This window comes from Mirounga angustirostris, unplaced genomic scaffold (assembly GCF_029215605.1).
Source record: "Mirounga angustirostris isolate CCGP_5_RB_7025 unplaced genomic scaffold, mMirAng1.0.hap1 SCAF_10, whole genome shotgun sequence".
Classification (NCBI taxonomy): domain Eukaryota; kingdom Metazoa; phylum Chordata; class Mammalia; order Carnivora; family Phocidae; genus Mirounga; species Mirounga angustirostris.
The window spans coordinates 123,856,222-123,874,698 of NW_026991718.1; the positions used below are offsets into that span (position 1 = coordinate 123,856,222).

The following is an 18,477-nucleotide window of genomic DNA, read 5'->3' on the forward strand; positions in this document are numbered from 1 at the left end:
TTTTTTTAAAGATTTTATTTATTTATTTGAGAGAGAGAGTGAGAGAGAGAAAGAGCACAAGAGTGGGGAAGCGGGAGAGGGAGAAGCAGACTCCCTGCCAAGCAGGGAGCCCGATGCGGGACTCGATCCCGGGACTCCAGGATCATGACCTGAGCCGAAGGCAGTCGCTTAACCAACTGAGTCACCCAGGTGCCCCGCCACAGACCTTCTTGCTGTGACGTCCAGAGCTGCAGCAACCATCCCACACAGTGAGGTGAGCGTCACGAGGACAAATGCCAGCACGCTGAGGTTTGTGGGGAAGGAAGGAAATGAGTCTGTTCATTAGTACTGTGGGTGAGCTGCTGAACCAGCCTCACTGCCTCTCTCCAGACTCTGATGTGAAAAAAATTAAATGTCTTTATTAGCTAAGCCACTGTTAGTTGGGTTTTCTACTACTACGAAGCTCAACAAATTCCTAATGGACAGACTTGCGAATTATATTCATTTTTTCATTCATTCAACAAATACTGATTGAGGGCCTTTTTTTGGGTCAGGCTCTATTGGAGAAACTAGAATTCTACTACAAAGAATTTCCCCAGATTTACCTGCAAAAGTGGGCCAACATTTATATGTACAAGGATTAATGTCCACCAAGAGATGACTAGTTAAAATTAGCTATTTTCATGGTGTCCTATTACAAGAATAATGTGATGACATAAATTTCTCCAGGATATAGAATGTGATCCATTTTGTATGCATTTTTAATTTTTTTTTTAATTTTTTATATTCTGAGAACCTAAAGACAACCCCTCCCTACAGCAAAGCTACCTGGAGGGGACAAACTGTCTGCTTTGGAGCCAAGGGCCAGCCCCCAAGGAAGGAGGTCCAAGGTGGGAACATCCAAGGGACTACAGTAAACTAGTTGCCTACCCCTGTTCCATCCCCAACTCACATTCTCTGATAAAAGAAAAGTCAGCTGGCCCAAGAAGAGGCCTGAGGGTCCCACCCCTGAGGCTTGAGAGAGACATCTGTGGCAAGTCAGCCTAGGCTGAGCTCCCACCCACCTCTGCCCTCGCCACCAGGGCAGCGCCCACGTTCAGTGTTCTCATTAAGTCCCGTAATCCTGCTGACATGCTCAGACCCCCTAGCTCTCTCATCCTGGCCCTCAAACAGCACAGACAAGAAGGTCAGCACAGTCTTTATTGGGGAAAAGCAGCGCCACACACCATTGCTCAAACCCACGACTGTTTCCAGTGCTCAGGGCAGCAGCAGGAACAGAAGCAGGGCAGCGAGGGCAACGAGAGCCCCCGGGAGGGTCACAGCCCCAGGACGTCACCCTCTCCTGGCAGCCAGGACAAGCCCCCTGTAGTCACCAAAGCAGCTCAGGACAAATCAGGACAGCTAAGGCACTGGGGTCTCTGCAAAAAGAAGCATCGGGTCACAGCTGTGCCCTCCTGGCTCCAGCTCCCCTCCATCCTAGAGAAGCTCGGCATGCACTGCTCCCCAAAGCCTTGGATGGCGCCCTGCTTCCCAGACACTCCAGTCCAAACTGGCAGTGAAGACCCTACTCACTCAGCTGTCAACCTTCTGTCTCCGAAACAGCCCCCCCTTGCCCGAGCCCCACCCAGCTCCCCAAATGCATCACCCGCATTCCACCCTTTGTGCCTTTACTAACCACCAGACCCCCACCCCCACCCCCGTCCAGCATGTTCTCCGTGCTTTCCTCCCTTTGTCACATCCTGCCTAGCCTTCAGGGCCCAGATCTAATCCTACTTCGGGCTGAAAGATCTTCCCAAGGAGCCACACCTACTCTGAGAGCCTAAAAGCCCATGCGGTCTACAAAAAGGGTTCTCATCTGGGGCATAGGATCTTTTTCTCCCACTCGACTCTCCAGGGCAAGAACTTTGTCTCGACCCTCTGAAGTCCCCTACCCAGCACCTAAGCCAGTGGTCTACACACAGCAGCTAAGTGTGCTCTTATCAGTGATGCTGGACCTGACTCACCTAAGGCAGAATCAGAGCGGAGGGTCCAGTTGGGGTTTGTGGCCAGTTCTGGTGGCTGAACGGGCGGGACACAGAAGCGGCCACAGCCTGACTTGCAGCACTTTTCCCCGGCCTGGCAGTTCTCATCCATCATGCAGTTGACAATGCACAGGCCCACCAAAATGTGTGGACAATCACCAGCCCGCCCTGCAGGATAAACAGGCACAGGTAAAGAGACTCAGAAGCTCCAGAGGAATCCATCCCTGACTGTAACTAGATCTTAACCAAAGATCTGCCTGGGAAATCTGGGAGCTAGAGCCTCTGAGAATTGGTGGGGCCCCAAGAGAGCATCGGGATCAACAGTTTTCAAATGGCATCCCACAGAGTTTCCTGGAGGTCCCTTGGTTTGATACTTCTGTCAGTGGGCCTGGGTGGAGTGCCAAGGAGCTCCCCACTGCCTCCCCCAAGGCTGGGCCTCCCAGTGTCCCTTCCTCAGGGAGGCCTCCTCTGCCACCCCAGACAAGGTTTGGCACCCTGCTTTGTGCTCCTCTCATCAGAATTCATTACAATTCCTGATCTGTCTACCTTCCCTGAGAAGCTAATAAGGACAAGAATCTGTCTTCAGAACCTTGAACACTGCCTGGGAATCTACATGTTGTCTAAAAACAACATCTGAGCCAGTGATTCTGAAGTGGAGTTCCACAGTGCCTGGTACAAAAGGAGCATTCAAAAATAGGGATTTGTTTAGGGGCGCCGGGGTGGCTCAGTCATTGAGTGTCTGCCTTTGGCTCAGGTCATGATCCCAGACTCCTGGGATTGAGCCCCGCATTGGGCTCCCTGCTCCGCGGGGGACCTGTTTCTCCCTCTCCCACTCTCCCTGCTTGTGTTCCCTCTCTCACTGTGTCTCTCTCTGTCAAATAAATGAATAAAATCTTTAAAAAAAAAAAAGAAAGAAAGAAAAAGAAAGTCCTTGGTCTAGATACTATTAAAAAAAAATAGGGGGGCGCCTGGGTGGCTCAGTCGTTAAGCGTCTGCCTTCGGCTCAGGTCATGATCCCAGGGTCCTGGGATCGAGTCCCACATCGGGCTCCCTGCTCTGCGGGAAGCCTGCTTCTCCCTCTCCCACTCCCCCTGCTTGTGTTCCTGCTCTCGCTATGTCTCTCTCTGTCAAAAAGATAAATAAAATCTTTAAAAAAAAAAAAATAGGGATTTGTTTAAAAAATATATATTGAAACTAAAGAAATCAAATCAGGAATGCTTTTATCTGTTGTGGATATGTTGCTAAGAATCTGGTCAGAAAACCATGATCTTGGGCAATTCCCTCACTTTACAGATGAAGAAACTGGCTCAGGATGAGTCTGCTTCCCCGAGGTCACAGAGCCAGTCAGCAGCAGAACCAAGACCGCAAGCCAAGCTACCTGTCTTCCAGACTCGGGACTTTTCCTACTAACCCACACTGCCTTCCCCTAGCTCTTTCGATGCCAGCATGGGCCCCCGGGGCCCCAGGAGGAGGGGTGGCTTTGGGTTGGGGGCTAGGCGGACAGGAGGGATGAGAACTCTGACTCCCCCCAGGAAGGGAAAGACAAGGAGGCCATAGATGGCTCCCTCCCCAACCGACCCTGGAACTCAAGGATTCCTTCCCCCAGGGGCCAACATACCTCCCTTGATGTCTCCACGGCAGGAGTGGCCGCAGCCAGTGCTGCAGCATTTATGCCCCTGGGGACAGGACTCGTCCCTGTCACACAGCTCCTCGCACGGAAGGGGGTCCACAGGACATTCACCGCCAGACTCTGCCATTGAATCAGAGCATGGGGCTCAGAGGTGTTCATGCCCAGTGTTTCCAGTTATTTTTACTGTGACTCTTGAGGGCAAAATATCATTTTTCATTGCATATGCTAATCCATACGCATGCTTAAAATGTAGGTATTTCTGTGCATACATGTATATACTTTACAGTCTTTCTATTTCTTTTCTTTCTTTCTTTTTTTTTTTTCTTTTTAAATGCTGCTCATCAACTACTAAACTGATCTCAAGACTCGTAGTCTGGAAAATACTGTTGAGGTCTAACACACTGTGGCAAACAGACTTATTGCCAGCCCCATATTCACTCTCCCTCCCTCCTTCCTGTGGCAGACACCTATGGTCATGGCCCCCCGTGAACCACACCTCCCATATTGTCTCTGGGCTGGACTGTGTGATTTGCTTTGACCAACAGGACACCAGCAAGTGTGATGTGAGTAGAGGCTTGATAAGCACTTGCATATTGGGACTGGTCCTCTTAAAACACCCCCACCTTGGAAACCAGCCGCTACGCCAAGAAGCAGCCTGGGCTCAACTACAGGATGATGAGATGCCCCAAAGAGAGAGAAGCTGGATGAAGAGAAGCATCCTGTCTGGGCCAGCCACCGCTGAGCTCCCCGCTGAGCTCCCAGCTGCACGCAGCTGCGTGAGTGACCTAGCTTCGGCATATGTGGGCCTAAGAACTGCCCAGCTGAGCGCGGCCAACCCAAACAGCCGTGGGAAAGAGGCAACTGTTGTTATTTCGAGCCACTAAGTTTGGGAAGTATTTGTTATGCAGCCATGGATAACTGAAACACTTGCTAATAAAACCACAGGTGTGTTAGGAGAGGCAGTGAGCCCAGCCAGCTACAATGATTTGCTTCCCCAAATTACCCTGTAGCTCGGAGTGGGCCACAAGCTAAGACATCAGCTGGGAAAACTTTTGCATTCCTGATCCAGGTAATGCACCTTTCAGACTGCCCCCTGGCTCCTCTTTCTTCCAGTGCAAAGACAGACATAACACAGGGAGGTACAGCTGTCTTCTTTCAACCACAAGGCAACGAGTACGAGGACGAAGCCAAGGAATGTGAAGGAGAAGGAAAAAAAAAAAATAACCTCATCCTTATTAGCATCGTGGAGCCACCACCCCAGCCCTGGTCCCTACTTCAGGACTTCTTGTTACATGAGAAAAACAAACTTGTATTTGGTTAATTTTCTGTTGCATACAGCCAAGCACATCCATGATGTGCCCCTTCACCACCCCTCTGAAGATAACAACGCTCAGAGAAGAGAAGGGGTTTGCCCAGAACTACAGAGTGAGTCAGCGGCAAAGCAGGACAAAACTCAGCCTCTTGGTTTGGAAGCACTCCTTCCACTACGCCATCCGTAAAACACGCAGGCCCTGGGCCAGGTCCTCGGGGGCAGGCACACCCCAAGAAGCCACATCCAAACCAAACTGACTCGCCATGACTAATTCATCTCAGTGTTTATTTCAGGTTCTTTAGGTGGAGAGAAGAAGTGACAGGCTATTAAAAGCATTGTAGAAAACTGAAGCAGGACTGGCCCAGTGCCACGGAGTTGGGACACGGAAGTAAAATTGCCTGTGGCTGGCTCGGGGAAGTCTGCCATGATGGAAAAAAGCAAGCATTGGCCTCCAAGGAGGCTGCAGCTGAACAAACAGGGTCTAATCACCTGGCATCACAGGGTTTTCCTCAACAGTCCCTATTTCAAAGATTCTCTGCCATTGTCAGATCACATCAAATCTGATTTTTTATCCAGGAAATATGGTCATGCTAACTGCCAGATGTAGCTTTCCACACCTCCCCACCTGCTTGACAAACACTAAAATCTATTTAACAAAGAACAAAGCCTTTCATCCCACAGTTGAGAACGCTGGGCATAAAAACATCTCTCTGGTGGGAAAAACCTACCAATATAACTTCTCATGGGATTATAGGCAGAAGCACCCTTCCCAGATGTCACCATTTTGCTGAGCTTGGCCCTGAAGTGACCAATGCCAGGAGCACTCTGCTACTCTCTGCCCTCATCCCCAGGACTAGGCATAGAGACCAAACCTCTACTCTCTTCCAGCCCAAGCTTCCTTGAGGTCCCTGGGGTTTTGTCAAATAGTAGATGCAGTGAAGGGACTCTTGGGGAACAGGCTGAAGCCCTGGGGGTCAGAGCACATGCCCTTTGACCAGTGCCCACCATGGCCACCCACTGCATCCCCCATGTGTGATGCCTGAATCCCTGCCAAATAATTCCCTACTCTCCACTTGAACGCTGGACTTCATGACCTCCAAGCCAGACTATGACATCCTTACACTTTTTTCTAAGATCTGTTTATTTATTTATTTATTTTAGAGAGAGAGAGAGCACAAGCCAGAGGGAGAGAGAGAATCTCAAGCAGACTCTGTGCTGAGCACAGAGCCTGATGCAGGGCTTGATCTCACAACCCTGAGACCACGACCTGAGCCGAAATCAAGAGTCAGACACTTGGGGCACCGGGGTGGCTCAGTCGTTAAGTGTCTGCCTTCAGCTCAGGTCATGATCCCAGGGTCCTGGGATCGAGCCCCACATCGGGCTTCCTGCTCGGCAGGAAGCCTGCTTTTCCCTCTCCCACTCCCCTGCTTGTGTTCCCTCTTTCACTGTGTCTCTCTCTGTCAAATAAATAAATAAAAATATTAAAAAAAAAAAAAAAGTCAGACACTTAACCGACTGCGCCACCCAGGTGCCCCCATCCTTACACTTTATACTTAACTGAAATCTGGTTGTCAAGAAGTTCTTTTTTTTTTTTTTTTTGGTTTTGATAAAATTTTATTGAATCTATAGCTTAATTTGAGGAGATTAACATCTTAACAATATTAAATCTTCCAATCCTTGAGCATAGAATGTCTTTCCATTTATGTAGATCTTTTAAAAATTTCTTCCAATAATATTTTGCAGTTTTCAGTATAAAGATGTGGTGCAGCTTTCTTAAATTTATTCTTAAGTATTTTCATCTTTTTTATTCTATTTTAAATGGAATTTTTCTTAATTTCATTTTTGGATTGTTCATTGTTAGTATATACAAGTGCAACTATTTTTTTTGTATATCAAAATTGTATTCTGCAACCTTGCTGCACCCACTCATTAGCTGTAGTAGTTTTCTTAGCAGATTCCTTGGAGTTCTCTATATATAAGATTTTGTCATCTGTAAATAGAGGTAGTTGTTCATCTTTCTTTCCCATCTGAATGCCTTTATTTCTTTTCCTTGCCCAGTTGGCCTGGCTAGAACCTCCTGCACAATGTTAAATAGAAGAGGTAGAACATACGTCTTTGTCTTGTTTCTCACCTTAGGAGGGATGTTTTCATCTTTTGGTGCTCAAACTGTGGCATTTTTGTGCATGCTCTTTACTGCAAAATGGACCTTTCCTTTGATTCCCAGTGAGAATTTTTATCATGAAAGAGTGTTGGAACTTCCAAATGCTTTTTCTTTATCCATTGAAATTATTATGTAATGTTTAATTCTATTACATGGTATATCATATTGATTGATTTTTATATATTAAACTAATTTTGGTTCCTGGAATGAGGGCCATTTGGTCACAGTATATGATCCTTTTTATATGTTGATCAATTTGGTTTGCTTGTTTTTGAGGGGGGGTGTGTGTGTGCATGTATATTTAAGGGATATTGGCTTGAACTTTTTTTTCTCTCTCTCTCTAGTAATATCTTTTTTTTCTGATTTTGGCATAAGGGTATACTGGCCTCATAGAATGAGTTATGAATAATTCCCACTATTTACAATTTTTGGAAGCATTTGTGAAGAATTGTTATCAATTCTTTTTTAAACATTTGGGAAAATTATTACTAATTCAATCCCTCTACTTGTTATAGCTCTTTTCATATTTTCTAGTTTTTCCATTGTCAGTTTTGATTTTCTGTGTCCTTTTAGAAGTTTGTTCTTCTCATCTAGGTTATCCAATTTGTTGGCATGCAACTGACTCCCTTATAATTGTTTTTATTTCTATAAGGTCAGTATTGATAACCCCTCTTCATTCCTGGAAATTAGTAATTTGAGTCTTCTCTCTTTTTCTTGTTCATTGTGGCTACAGTTTTGTCAATTTTGTTGATCCTTTCAAAGAAAAGTCTTGCTTTTGTTGATATTTTCTCTTGTTTTTCTATTCTCTATTTTATTTTGTTAATCTACCTTCTTCTGTTTGCTTTGGGTTGAGTTCTTTTATTCTTTTTTTTTTTCCCAAGCATATTAAGGTGATTGGTCATATCACTAATTCAAGTTTGTTTGTTTTTTTACTGCTATAAATTTTACTCTACATACTGCTTTAGTCATATACCATTAGTTTTATCATGTTGTTTTTTGTTTGTTTGTTTTCATTCATTTCAATGTATTTTCTGATTTCCCAATATATTTTCCTTTCTGATTTCTTATTTGATTAACTGGTAATTTAGGAATATGTTGTTTAGTTTCCACAGATTTGTGAATTTCCTTTTCTTCTTGATTTGTAATTTCATTTCATTGTTTCGGGATACGTACTTTGTATGAATTTAATTATTTTAAATGGATTTGGGCTTGTCTAATAGCCTAACATGTGGTCTATACTGGATAATGTTTTATTTGGATTTGAGAAGAATGTGTATTGTCTTATTTTAGGTGGAATATTCCATAGTTGTCTGTTAGGACTAGTTGGATTATAGTATTGTTCAAGGCTTCTATTTCTTTATCTCTATGTTGTTGTTATCCAGTTTAAAAATGAATTATTTGTTTCCAGTTATTAGGCTGAGTTGTCTATTTCTCTTTTTAATTCTTTTTTTTTCTGAATTGATATCTACTGGCACTTTCTTTTTATATACCTATATGTTTATGATTGCATGTTTTTATGATGAATTGATACATTTTTCATTATAAAATATCCTTTATTGTCTCTTTTAACAAGTTTTGTCCTAAGTTGATTTTTTCCTCATATTAGTAGAAACACTCTATTTTCTTTTGATGACTATTTGCATAGTATATCTTTTTCCGGGCTTTCAACCCATTTGTGCTTTTAAGTCTTCAGTATAACTCTTGTAGACAACATACAGTTGGATCATGTTTTCTGCATGTTTTGAGGCATGCCTTCAATGCTCTCCCAGGCAGTTTACAACTCTGTCTTAGCCTTAGCTTTCTGGTTGTGCAGAGCCTCAAGTAATACAGATGTGAGAGATTAGGATATTTCGTGGGCATGTGCAAAGCCCTGAACATGCATGTGGTCTTCTTTATTCCTGGAAATATATAGGATGTTTGCATATCCCATTAGGTATGTAATTCTCCTGTGTTTGTTTGTTTGTTTGTTTGTTTGTTTGTTTGTTTTTGTCAGCCTTTTGTTATCTCTGGCCTTAGGTAGTGACAATTTTAAACAATTGCGACTAATTGTTTTCTAAATATGCTCTGAAGTTTAGAACTGTTCTCTCTCTTCCAGAGAGAGCTCAGATTCAAATCAAATAAAAACAGTCTTAGAGAATGGCCCTTTCTAAAGTCTTCCAGATAAGTCAAATAGTTACAATTATTTGGAGATAGGGCTTTTGTGGGGCGGGGGGGGGGGGGGGGGGGGTCAAATCCTTTAAGTGACTGACTACTACAAGGCTGGTTTTCATAGCTATCATAAGGAAATGGCTGTAGGTTTTTACAGTTACTACTGAGCTAGGAAAAGGGGACAGGACTAAGACAAGTTAAAATGTTCCCATTTCACTCTTCTTACCATAATCCAGCCTTTTTTGTCTTGAATAAACTCTTTTCAGATTGTTGTAAATCTTCAGGCAATTTCCAAAATTCTGGAAGAAGTTGATTTTGACAATTTTTCCTTTTGTTCTCATTACATTTAAGGAGAGGATTTTCAGAAGTCTTCACTCTTCCATTCTGGAAGTTTTTCTACAGTGCATTCCTTCCTCCCCAGGAGGAGAGGTGCAGGAGCGCACCGCAGGGATCTTCTGGGTTTGGAGACTCCACACGGGGTCGGGTGCCAGAGATAGAAACGCTCAGTCACAGGCCGGGTGAGCATGGAGTGTGGCCGGAGACCAGGGAGACGGGAGTGACTGATGGCTTTTCTCTGGGGGCTCACTGAGGAGCGGGGCCCGAGTTCTCGGCTCCTCCGGGGCGGAGATTGGGAGGCCGCCATTTTCACTCTTAGCCTCCAAAGCTGTCTGGTTGTCAAGAAGTTCTATCCAGGGGCACCTGGGTGGCTCAGTCGTTGAGCGTCTGCCTTCGGCTCAGGTCATGATCCCAGGGTCCTGGGATAGAGCCCCACATCAGGCTCCCTGCTCGGCGGGATGCCTACTTCTCCCTCTCCCACTCCACCTGCTTGTGTTCCCTCTCTCGCTGTCTCTCTCTGTGAAATAAATAAATAAAATCTTAAAAAAAAAAAAAGTTCTATCCATTGGCCCTTGTCCTATGCCCAGAGACCTTGTGAAAACATGGCTAGTGCCATCATCCTAGGCAAGGATCGTCTGCCTCCCACTGTCTCAGCTTTCCCAAACTAGGTAAGCTCAGTTCCTCATACCACATGGTTTCCAGGCACCTCACAGTTATCTAACCAGGAATCAGGATGAGAAACAGGAATGAGAGTCAGAATGGGAATGGTCATCCCCACCCTGCAAAAATGTCCCTATCCCAAGACCCAAGCTATCACAAAAAAAAAAAAAAGGAATAAAAAGCTGAAGCCCAGGAAATACTCAGACATGGGCTTTACTGTTATCCCAGCTCTAACCTTCCCCTATATCTGAGGGAAGGACAGTGGTGCTGGTAGAAAAGTGAAATCTCAGAACTTCTTAAGCCAAGAAGGGCCCTCTGAGGCCATCACACCTGCTCCTTTTGCAAAGAGACAGCCAGACATCCAGCAAAGGGACAGGATTGGCCTGAGATCATAGTGGCAGAATCGGGTCCCAAATTCCCAGCTCTGACACTAGGACCCAATGATGTGGTCCTTTAAGCCATATCATTATGATTCCCTCCAGGATTACCCAAGAACAAGAGCTGGGACTCACGCATGCACGGGGAGCCTGGGTGGCTCCCTGCTCAGCAGGGAGTCTGCTTCTCCCTCTCCCTCTGCCCCTCCCCCTGCTCCTTCTCTCTCTCTCTCTCACTCACTCTGTCTCTCAAATAAATAAATAAAATCTTTACTTTAAAAAGTCTAATAAAGAAACCTTTAAAAAAATTTTTGGGGGGCGCCTGGGTGGCTCAGATGGTTGGGCGTCTGCCTTCGGCTCAGGTCATGATCCCAGGGTCCTGGGATCGAGTCCCACATCGGGCTCCCCGCTGAGCGGGGAGCCTGCTTCTCCCTCTGACCCTCTCCCCTCTCATGCTGTTTCTCTCTCGCTCACTCTCTAAAAAATAAATAAAATCTTTAAAAAAAAATTTTTTTTTTAAATAATAAAGTAAAATGGAAACCAGACTGGGCCTCTCCTCCCCGCTTTTATAAGCCCTGCAAAGGCTTCCCAGTACTCTTAGAACAAAGCCTTAGACAGAGGCCCTGGAGACTCACCCGAAATCTGGACTCTCCCTAACTGGAGCCATCTTCCTTCTCCTTCTCTTTTCTCCAACCCCACTGACCTCCTTTCACTTCCTTGAAACAGTAAGCTCGTGCCTACTCCCAGCCTTGGCCCGTGCAGTTCCCCCTTCCCGGCATCCCACGGCCAGCACCCTCTCATCCTCCAGGTTGAAAGGACACCTCCTCCATAGCTCGCTTTGATGCCCCTTCACAGCCCTCATCACAATCGGTGCCCAGTAGTTAGAAGCACGGCTGCCTCGCTCACCACGAGATGTACAGATGCCAGCCAGGCCGACACTCGATACGGAGTGAGTGGGTAAGTGAGGGAGTGGACAGACAGGTCAGACTTGGGATGGCGGGGAGGGAACCTAAACAGAGAGGTGCTGGGCATCACAGCATGAGCTGTTGAGCGTTACTTGGCAGGTTTTCTACAGGCCTTTTATTTTTATTTACTTATTTATTTATTTATTTTTATTATGTTATGTTAATCACCATACAGTGCATCATTAGTTTTTGATGTAGTGATCCACGATTCATTGTTTTCGTACAACACCCAGTGCTCCATGCAGTTCGTGCCCTCCTTAATACCCATCACCGGGCTAACCCATCCCCAACCCCGCTCCCCTCTATAGGATTTTTAAATACATTTCTTCCAAAGTATATGATACAGACTGAATGTTTGTGTTCCCCCAGTGTGATGGACTTAGGAGATGGGGGCTTTGGGAGGTGATCAGGTCATGAGAGGGGTGCCCCCATGAAGGGGACGATGCCCGTATTGCCCCCTTCCACCATATGAGGTCCTGGTGAAGACGTGGTAGCCTATGAACCAGGAAGCTGGCTCTCAGCAGACACTGAAGATGCCGGCACCTTAATCTTGGACTTCTCAGCCTCCAGAATTGTAAGAAAGAAACTTCTGTTATTTATAAGCCAGCCAGTCTACGGTATCCTGTTCTAACAGCCCAAAGGTCATTATCACTCTTTGAGGTAAATATGTTTATCTCCACTTTACAGAGACAAAGGTGAGGTTCAGAGAGGCCACACAGCAAGCAGAGAAGCCAAGGATCCCATCATGCTCAGACCAGAACTGTCTCACGGGAGCAGGGCCCAATGTCTGCCCTGAGCCCTCGGGTGGCCTGACTGTCCCTCCACCTTACCAAACAGACCAGCACTGGCTCTGGTAAGCCTCTGGCAATGGCAGGGCTGAGGGAAAGCAGGGACTGTTCCGAGCCCAGGACGCACAGCTTCCTGTGACAGCGAGTGTAGCAACCAGTCTCACTGAGCGGCCCAGCCCAGGACCGGAGCCACAGAAAAGTCATTAACTACTAACACCACAGCCAGTACCACCTCCCGCCAGACTAGAACCCCCACTCAGCCAGTAAGTACACTCTGGGAGATCTGCAGGGAGCTCACTCTGGCAGGCTGCCTGACTCCAAGGGACAAGGAAGCCCCATCTGGCCCGGCCAGGGCCCAGGGTCACTCACCAAGGGTCTGGCCTGTGTGCCGGCCTCTCCCTCAGCCCCTGTCATTCGGCCATCAGCTTCACACACTGGAAGACTGTGCTGGGCCCTCCAGGCTGGTGGTGAGTGACCAGCCTGACACAGGTTCCCAGGCTCTGGTTCCAAAACTGGGCCGCAGGAGTCCTGGCAAGGAGTACAACCTTCTATTCTCCCTATGGGCAGGGCGCCCAAGAGAGCTGCTGAAACCAGACACAGACAGCTGCACGGGGCTCAGGGGAGGGGCCCGCTACCTGGGGAGGTTCAGCCAGAAGGAAAGAGGTGGTCACACGCTGTGGCGTTCCAGGGTCTCTGAGAGGAAGAGGTCAGGGGAGGAGAAAGCAATCCTGGTTCTTGACCAAAGGGGCTGGTTAGCAACCGCACTCCTCATGAAGCCCACCTTAGCAGGCAATAGGAAGGAAGCTAATGTCTACTGAGGGCTAAATGCTTCACATACTTTGACTCTCTACAACAACTTCCAAGGCTTACTCTTTCCATTTTACAGAGGAGGGAAATGTGGCTCAGGGAAGCAGAAGACACGTGATCAGGGACCTGCTGGCCAGTAACTGGTGAGCCTCAGGCTTGAACCCAGCTCTCTGATGACCAAAACCTAGGCTTTTCCACTGGAATAGCTGCCACGTGCACTCAAGAGGATGGTCCCAGTCTCTTTAGAAAACATAATGGAAGGCGTGCTGTAAGACCCCATTTAACGCAGTGAAGAAAAAAATAAAACTTAGGCATTGACTTATCAAGAAGTATTTTAAAGGGGCGCCTGGGTGGCTCAGTCGTTAAGCGTCTGCCTTCAGCTCAGGTCATGATCCCAGGGTCCTGAGATTGAGCCCCGCGTTGGGCTCCCTGCTTGGTGGGAAGCCTGCTTCTCCCTCTCCCACTCCCCCTGCCTGTGTTCCTTCTCTCGCTGTGTCTCTCTCTGTCAAATAAATAAAATCTTTAAAAAAAAAAAAAAGTATTTTAAAACTATAAAACACCTGAAATAAACCAAATGCACTTGGACAATGGGAAGACATAAAGATTCAACATAAAAATGTCAGTTGTCCCTAAATTAATTTTTTTAAGATTTTATTTATTAATTTGAGAGAGAAAGAGACCAAGAGTGGGGGAAGGGGCAGAGGGAGAGGGAGAAGCAGATTCCCCACTGAGCAGGGAGCCTGATGACACGGGGTTCGATCCCAGGACCCTGGGATCATGACCTGAGCTGAAGGCGGACACTTAACCGACTGAGCCACCCAGGTGCCCCCCTGAAATTAATGTATACATCTAACATCTCTCCAATAAAAGCAGCCTCCATATTTTCAGGGAGTGGGGTCGTGAGAAACAATATGATAATAAAATATATTTGCAAGCACAAACAAGCAAAATTAACCATAAAAATCTGGAAACAAGAGGGAAATGAGAAGGAGTGAGCCACGGGAGATACATCATCAATGTCTAACACTTTTTGGCAAGGCCTCTCAGGGACCGGGGGAGGCGGCAAGCACTAGAGCAGAAAATTTTGCAAGCCACGATCTCACTCCTGGCAGCCTCCTCTGCCTGCCTGGATCACATGCCACACAGATCATTCTGGCTGGGGTACCCGTTCTCTATCTTTTTTTTTTTTTTTTAGAGAAGTTCTCAGAATTTGACAGGCACTTAATTTTTGTTGTTCAAAGGAAAGAAAAGCCAACAATAGGATGGCGCAGGCTTATCTGAGAAAGAAGCAGGCAGGCCCAAGAGCCCATGGGCCCCCCAAGGGCAGTGTTTCTTACCCAGCTTTGGTTTAGAGACTGGGACCACACAGAGCTTGTTGCAGCCAAACGTGCAGCATTTCTTTGTACCTGGACAAGTCTCATCAGTGATACACCTTTGGAAGCAGGACTGTTTCCAAACAGCCCTGGGACAATCTCCTTTCCTCCCTGTAGCAAAAAAGGGAGACAACCATAAAAAAAAAAAAGAAGAAGAGAGAGAGAGAGAGATAGTAGTGACGCCTGGTGGCACCCACAGGTGTAGCAAAAGGGAAAATCAAAGGAAGGAAGCCCTGAGCTTCTTTAGGACTCTCAACCCTGAGAGGGAAAAAAAAAAGGACTCTCAACCCTGGTGCTAAAGCAGAGACAGTAACAATGATAAGAGCTCACATTTACTGTCACATTTACTGAGTTCACCTTGTGCCAGGAACCTCTCATTTGATCCTCACAACAATCCCAAGAGGTACAAACCATTATCTCCATTTAACAGGTGAGGAAATGGAGGCTTAAAAGCTTAACCCTTAAAAAGAGCTGCTTACGGTTTATTTGCAGCGTGAAAAGTCTGCTTGGCTTGGGGTCTACTCTTTTTTTTTTTTTTTAAAGATTTTATTTATTTATTTCAGAGAGAGAGAATGAGAGAGAGCACATGAGAGGGGGGAGGGGCAGAGGGAGAAGCAGACTCCCTGCCAAGCAAGGAGCCCGACGCGGGACTCAATCCCAGGACTCCAGGATCATGCCCTGAGCCGAAGGCCGTCGCTTAACCAACTGAGCTCCCCAGGCGCCCAGGGGTCTACTCTTTGGATCACTACCTCTAACAGGCTTCCCCTCACAACTTGGCCCTCCAGCCTTCACTTGGCCATACAGCCTATGAGCCCTGAGTGCATATAAAAGGCAGAGATCATCAGTTGTGTGTTCTTTCCTGATAGAAGACAAAGCACTGGGCACTGGGTGATTAAAGAAGAAACCCCCAAAGCGGGAAGAGGTGCTGCAGGCAAGCTAGATTTCCAGAGCCCATCTAGGAGGGAGGAGGCTCTCTGGGTCTTTCTAGCCCAGAGGCAAGGTCAGAGAGCACACCTGGATTTTGCCCCTCCAGCCAACATACCTTCTGGAAGGTCTCCTCGGCAGACCCGACCACAGCTGATGCTGCAACACTTCTGCCTGGCCGGACACGACTCATCCCCCTGGCACAGCTCTCTGCACGGGTTCTTATCAGGAGGGCATTCTCCTGCTTTCACTGCAAAAGATATCCCACGAGGTTGGGGTGACTGGCTAAGCCTCAAGAAATGGGGAATGGAAGCTGAGCGCACTTCAAGGATGTTCAGCCTCTGCCAACATTCCTATCCAAAACAGCTCTGCAACCACTGTCCCCTCCCCCCACACAACCCCTGAAACTCGCCCACCACTACCGGATGTCCAGCCACTTTGCGGATAAAGAGAGGGAAAGGTTGGGGTGATCCTGTTCACATTTAAGGAGCTCTAGGGAAACACTAGAACCTCTAATAAGCCAGACTGGAAGTCCTACCTCCTTGTCCAGAGAGGGAAAAGAAAGCCAGGAAGACCTACTCCGGCTGGCCTGAGAATCTATGCATCCAGTCCTGTCCTACAGAGATGACCATTCTCCACAAATGAGGACTCTCGCTCCAGGAAGAGGTAGGGGATGACTTCTTAGTCACTTTCTGTTGGGATCCCAAATAATAGCTCACCATGCTCTCCTGCAGCCACCCAGGATGTCAGGGACCCAAGAGCAAGAAGTGCCTTCAGGAAGAAGAGGCAGCTCAGCATGACGATGGCGCCGAGAGTTGAGATGAGCGCTCAGTCCAGGCCAGAGGTGTACACCTTGCCCAGGGCATCAACCAAGGGAAGGGCAGGACTAGGAGACTGGCCTAAACCCAGCCCCAAAGTCTTCCCTTTCGCAATATTCCCCAAGGATGTCTTCTCCTGACAAGAAGAAAAGTGACTGGTTGCTGGTGTGTGGGAAAATTCCTGGCACTCCCAAAGGGCACATGTGATGATGATCATCAGACTCTGTAATGCAATATACACAACACCCCTGGACGATGAGGAGGAACCTGGTCGGTAGCCGCGGAAATGGAGGGATGGCCACTGGACACAGGATCAAAAGGAGCCCTAAAGGACTTTGGAAGGACACAGCTGCAGTCAAAGTGACAGAGGGAAGGACCAGAGACGCAACTTAATAATAACCAAAGCTAATAAAATGCAGTGTGGCTCCTGTTCATGCTAGCAACCTAGAAAACAGAGAATGGAGCAGACTACTTAGAAGCCATCAAAAAACTACAATAAAGCCATATTTGAGTTTGTTCAGAACTGATACAAATGCACCAAGCACCTACATCTTGGTCTGTCTAGCTCATACAGGCCATTTTTGGATTGTGTGAAGGCTAGTTGACAGAACCCAAAAGAAGTGACTACGACTCAAGTAGTCTAGACCATCTATACTCCCTTTCTTCATCTCCTCTTCCTCTATTTCGTTTTACTTTTATCTGTCCTGCTTATGATTTTGGTCAGACATGATATTTAATGGTATCCATTGAGACTGCTTAGCCCAGTAAGATTAAAGAGTAAAGTAAAAAATCTCCTTAATAGAGCCAAAGAGTTTGGTGCCGAAGAGTTGCCTTATTATTTTAAGGCTGATATTGGAGCATGGAGGTAATTAACATTTGTTGACGACTTAACATGTGCTTTATATGTATTATTTATTTATTTTTCCTTTTTTTTTTAAGATTATTTATTTATTTATTTATTTATTAGAGAGTGAGCAGGAGAGAAACAGCATGAGAGGGGAGAGGGTCAGAGGGAGAAGCAGGCTCCCCACTGAGCCGGGAGCCCGATGTGGGACTCGATCCCAGGACCCTGTGATCATGACCTGAGCTGAAGGCAGTCGCCCAACCAACTGAGCCACCCAGGCGCCCTGTATTATTTATTTTTAAACCTCACAATAATCTTGCAGAGGTAATAAAACTGGTTCGGGGGGTTGAGAAAGAATGCCCAAAGTCATAAAGCTAGTAAGTGGTGGTTACTGAAATTCAATAATAGTAACGACAGATAGCATTGCTTGAGTGTTTACTTGCTCCACAGTTCTAAGTGCTTAACATGAATTAACTCACTTAATCCTCACTGCAACCCTATGAATTAGGTACTATTATCCCCGCTCTACAGATGGAGAAACTGAGGCACAGAAAGACACGTGGGTCACACAGTTAGGAGGTGGTAGACCAAAGGCAGGCGGCCCAATTCAATAGTCAAGTTTTTAATCACCATATCATCCTGGATTTGAACTCAGATCTTTCTACATGAAAAACTCGTACTTTTTACTATCCCATATTGTGACCTGATAAAAGTAACATCTTATCTCTAAGCCAAAGCTAAGTGGAGCTCTGGGGAACTCCACAGCTGTTAAAGCCCTACATCCCCTCCCCATCCCAGAATCACCTGTCTGAAGAGAGAAGCCCAGCTCCCTGGCGCTTGGGGAGTCCACGGGCCAAGACCCAAACTTCATTATGATGCCTTCAGATGCAAGAGGCAGCCCCTGAGGCCTAAGCCTGGAGGGACCCGGTGGGTGTTTGGGACGGCATGGGTCAGACCCCCCTCTTGTTGGGTTTTCAGGTCCCCGCATTACGCCCACTCTACGGCTTTCAAAGACTGATCTGCAGGCGCCGCTGTGCTCCCCTCCGCACCCAAACCCCAGCCCAGGGAGCCTGCTCCCCTCCTCCTGCCCCGCACTTTTCCACCGGTCTCGGCCCAGGGGAGAGAGCTCACGGACCAAACACCCGCAGTCTGCACCCGAGGCGCGGCCCCACCCCAGACAAAGCCCCGGCCACAGCGCTCACAGCGCCGGCAGGCGTCCGGGACCCCAGCGAGACGCGGCCTTGCGGTTCCCATGGAAACTCCGCGGTTCGCCGCGGCGCGCTTCCGGGTCGGCGCGCGGCGCGCTCCAATGACGTCACGGGGCTACTTTCCGGCCG

The 18,477-nt window shown here is 47.2% G+C and overlaps 2 protein-coding genes across 6 annotated transcripts in view; both read right to left on the reverse strand.

Moving 5' to 3' along the window:
• Positions 1 to 13,435, reverse strand: part of WFDC11 (WAP four-disulfide core domain 11) — a 113,156-nt gene extending 99,721 nt beyond the window's left edge. Inside the window, exon 1 of one of the 3 annotated variants that reach the window (XM_064573269.1) lies at positions 12,744 to 13,435. Coding sequence is in view for 1 of the 3 variants with exons in the window: in XM_045885844.3 (XP_045741800.1) it covers positions 12,744 to 12,788 (45 nt within the window). In the remaining 2 variants the exon portion in view is untranslated. The remainder of the gene's footprint in view (positions 1 to 12,743) is intronic. The other 2 variants (XM_054510130.2, XM_045885844.3) reach the window with 2 other exon arrangements.
• WFDC3 (WAP four-disulfide core domain 3) lies at positions 1,166 to 18,473 on the reverse strand. Of its 3 annotated transcripts, none has more exons than XM_045885840.3 (7): positions 18,343 to 18,473; positions 16,198 to 16,432; positions 15,597 to 15,728; positions 14,519 to 14,665; positions 3,619 to 3,750; positions 1,983 to 2,168; positions 1,166 to 1,397 (listed from the first exon to the last, which is right to left on the reverse strand). In XM_045885840.3, exons 2-7 carry the CDS (start codon positions 16,274 to 16,276, stop codon positions 1,381 to 1,383), a joined length of 693 nt encoding a protein of 230 aa, XP_045741796.1. In that variant the 5' UTR covers positions 16,277 to 16,432; positions 18,343 to 18,473; the 3' UTR covers positions 1,166 to 1,380. The 3 variants fall into 3 exon arrangements, with proteins under 3 accessions (XP_045741796.1, XP_045741795.1, XP_045741797.1); XM_045885839.3 differs by having other exon boundaries at positions 18,276 to 18,424; XM_045885841.3 differs by having other exon boundaries at positions 14,588 to 14,665; positions 18,276 to 18,423.
• Positions 18,474 to 18,477: the final 4 nt, after the last annotated feature.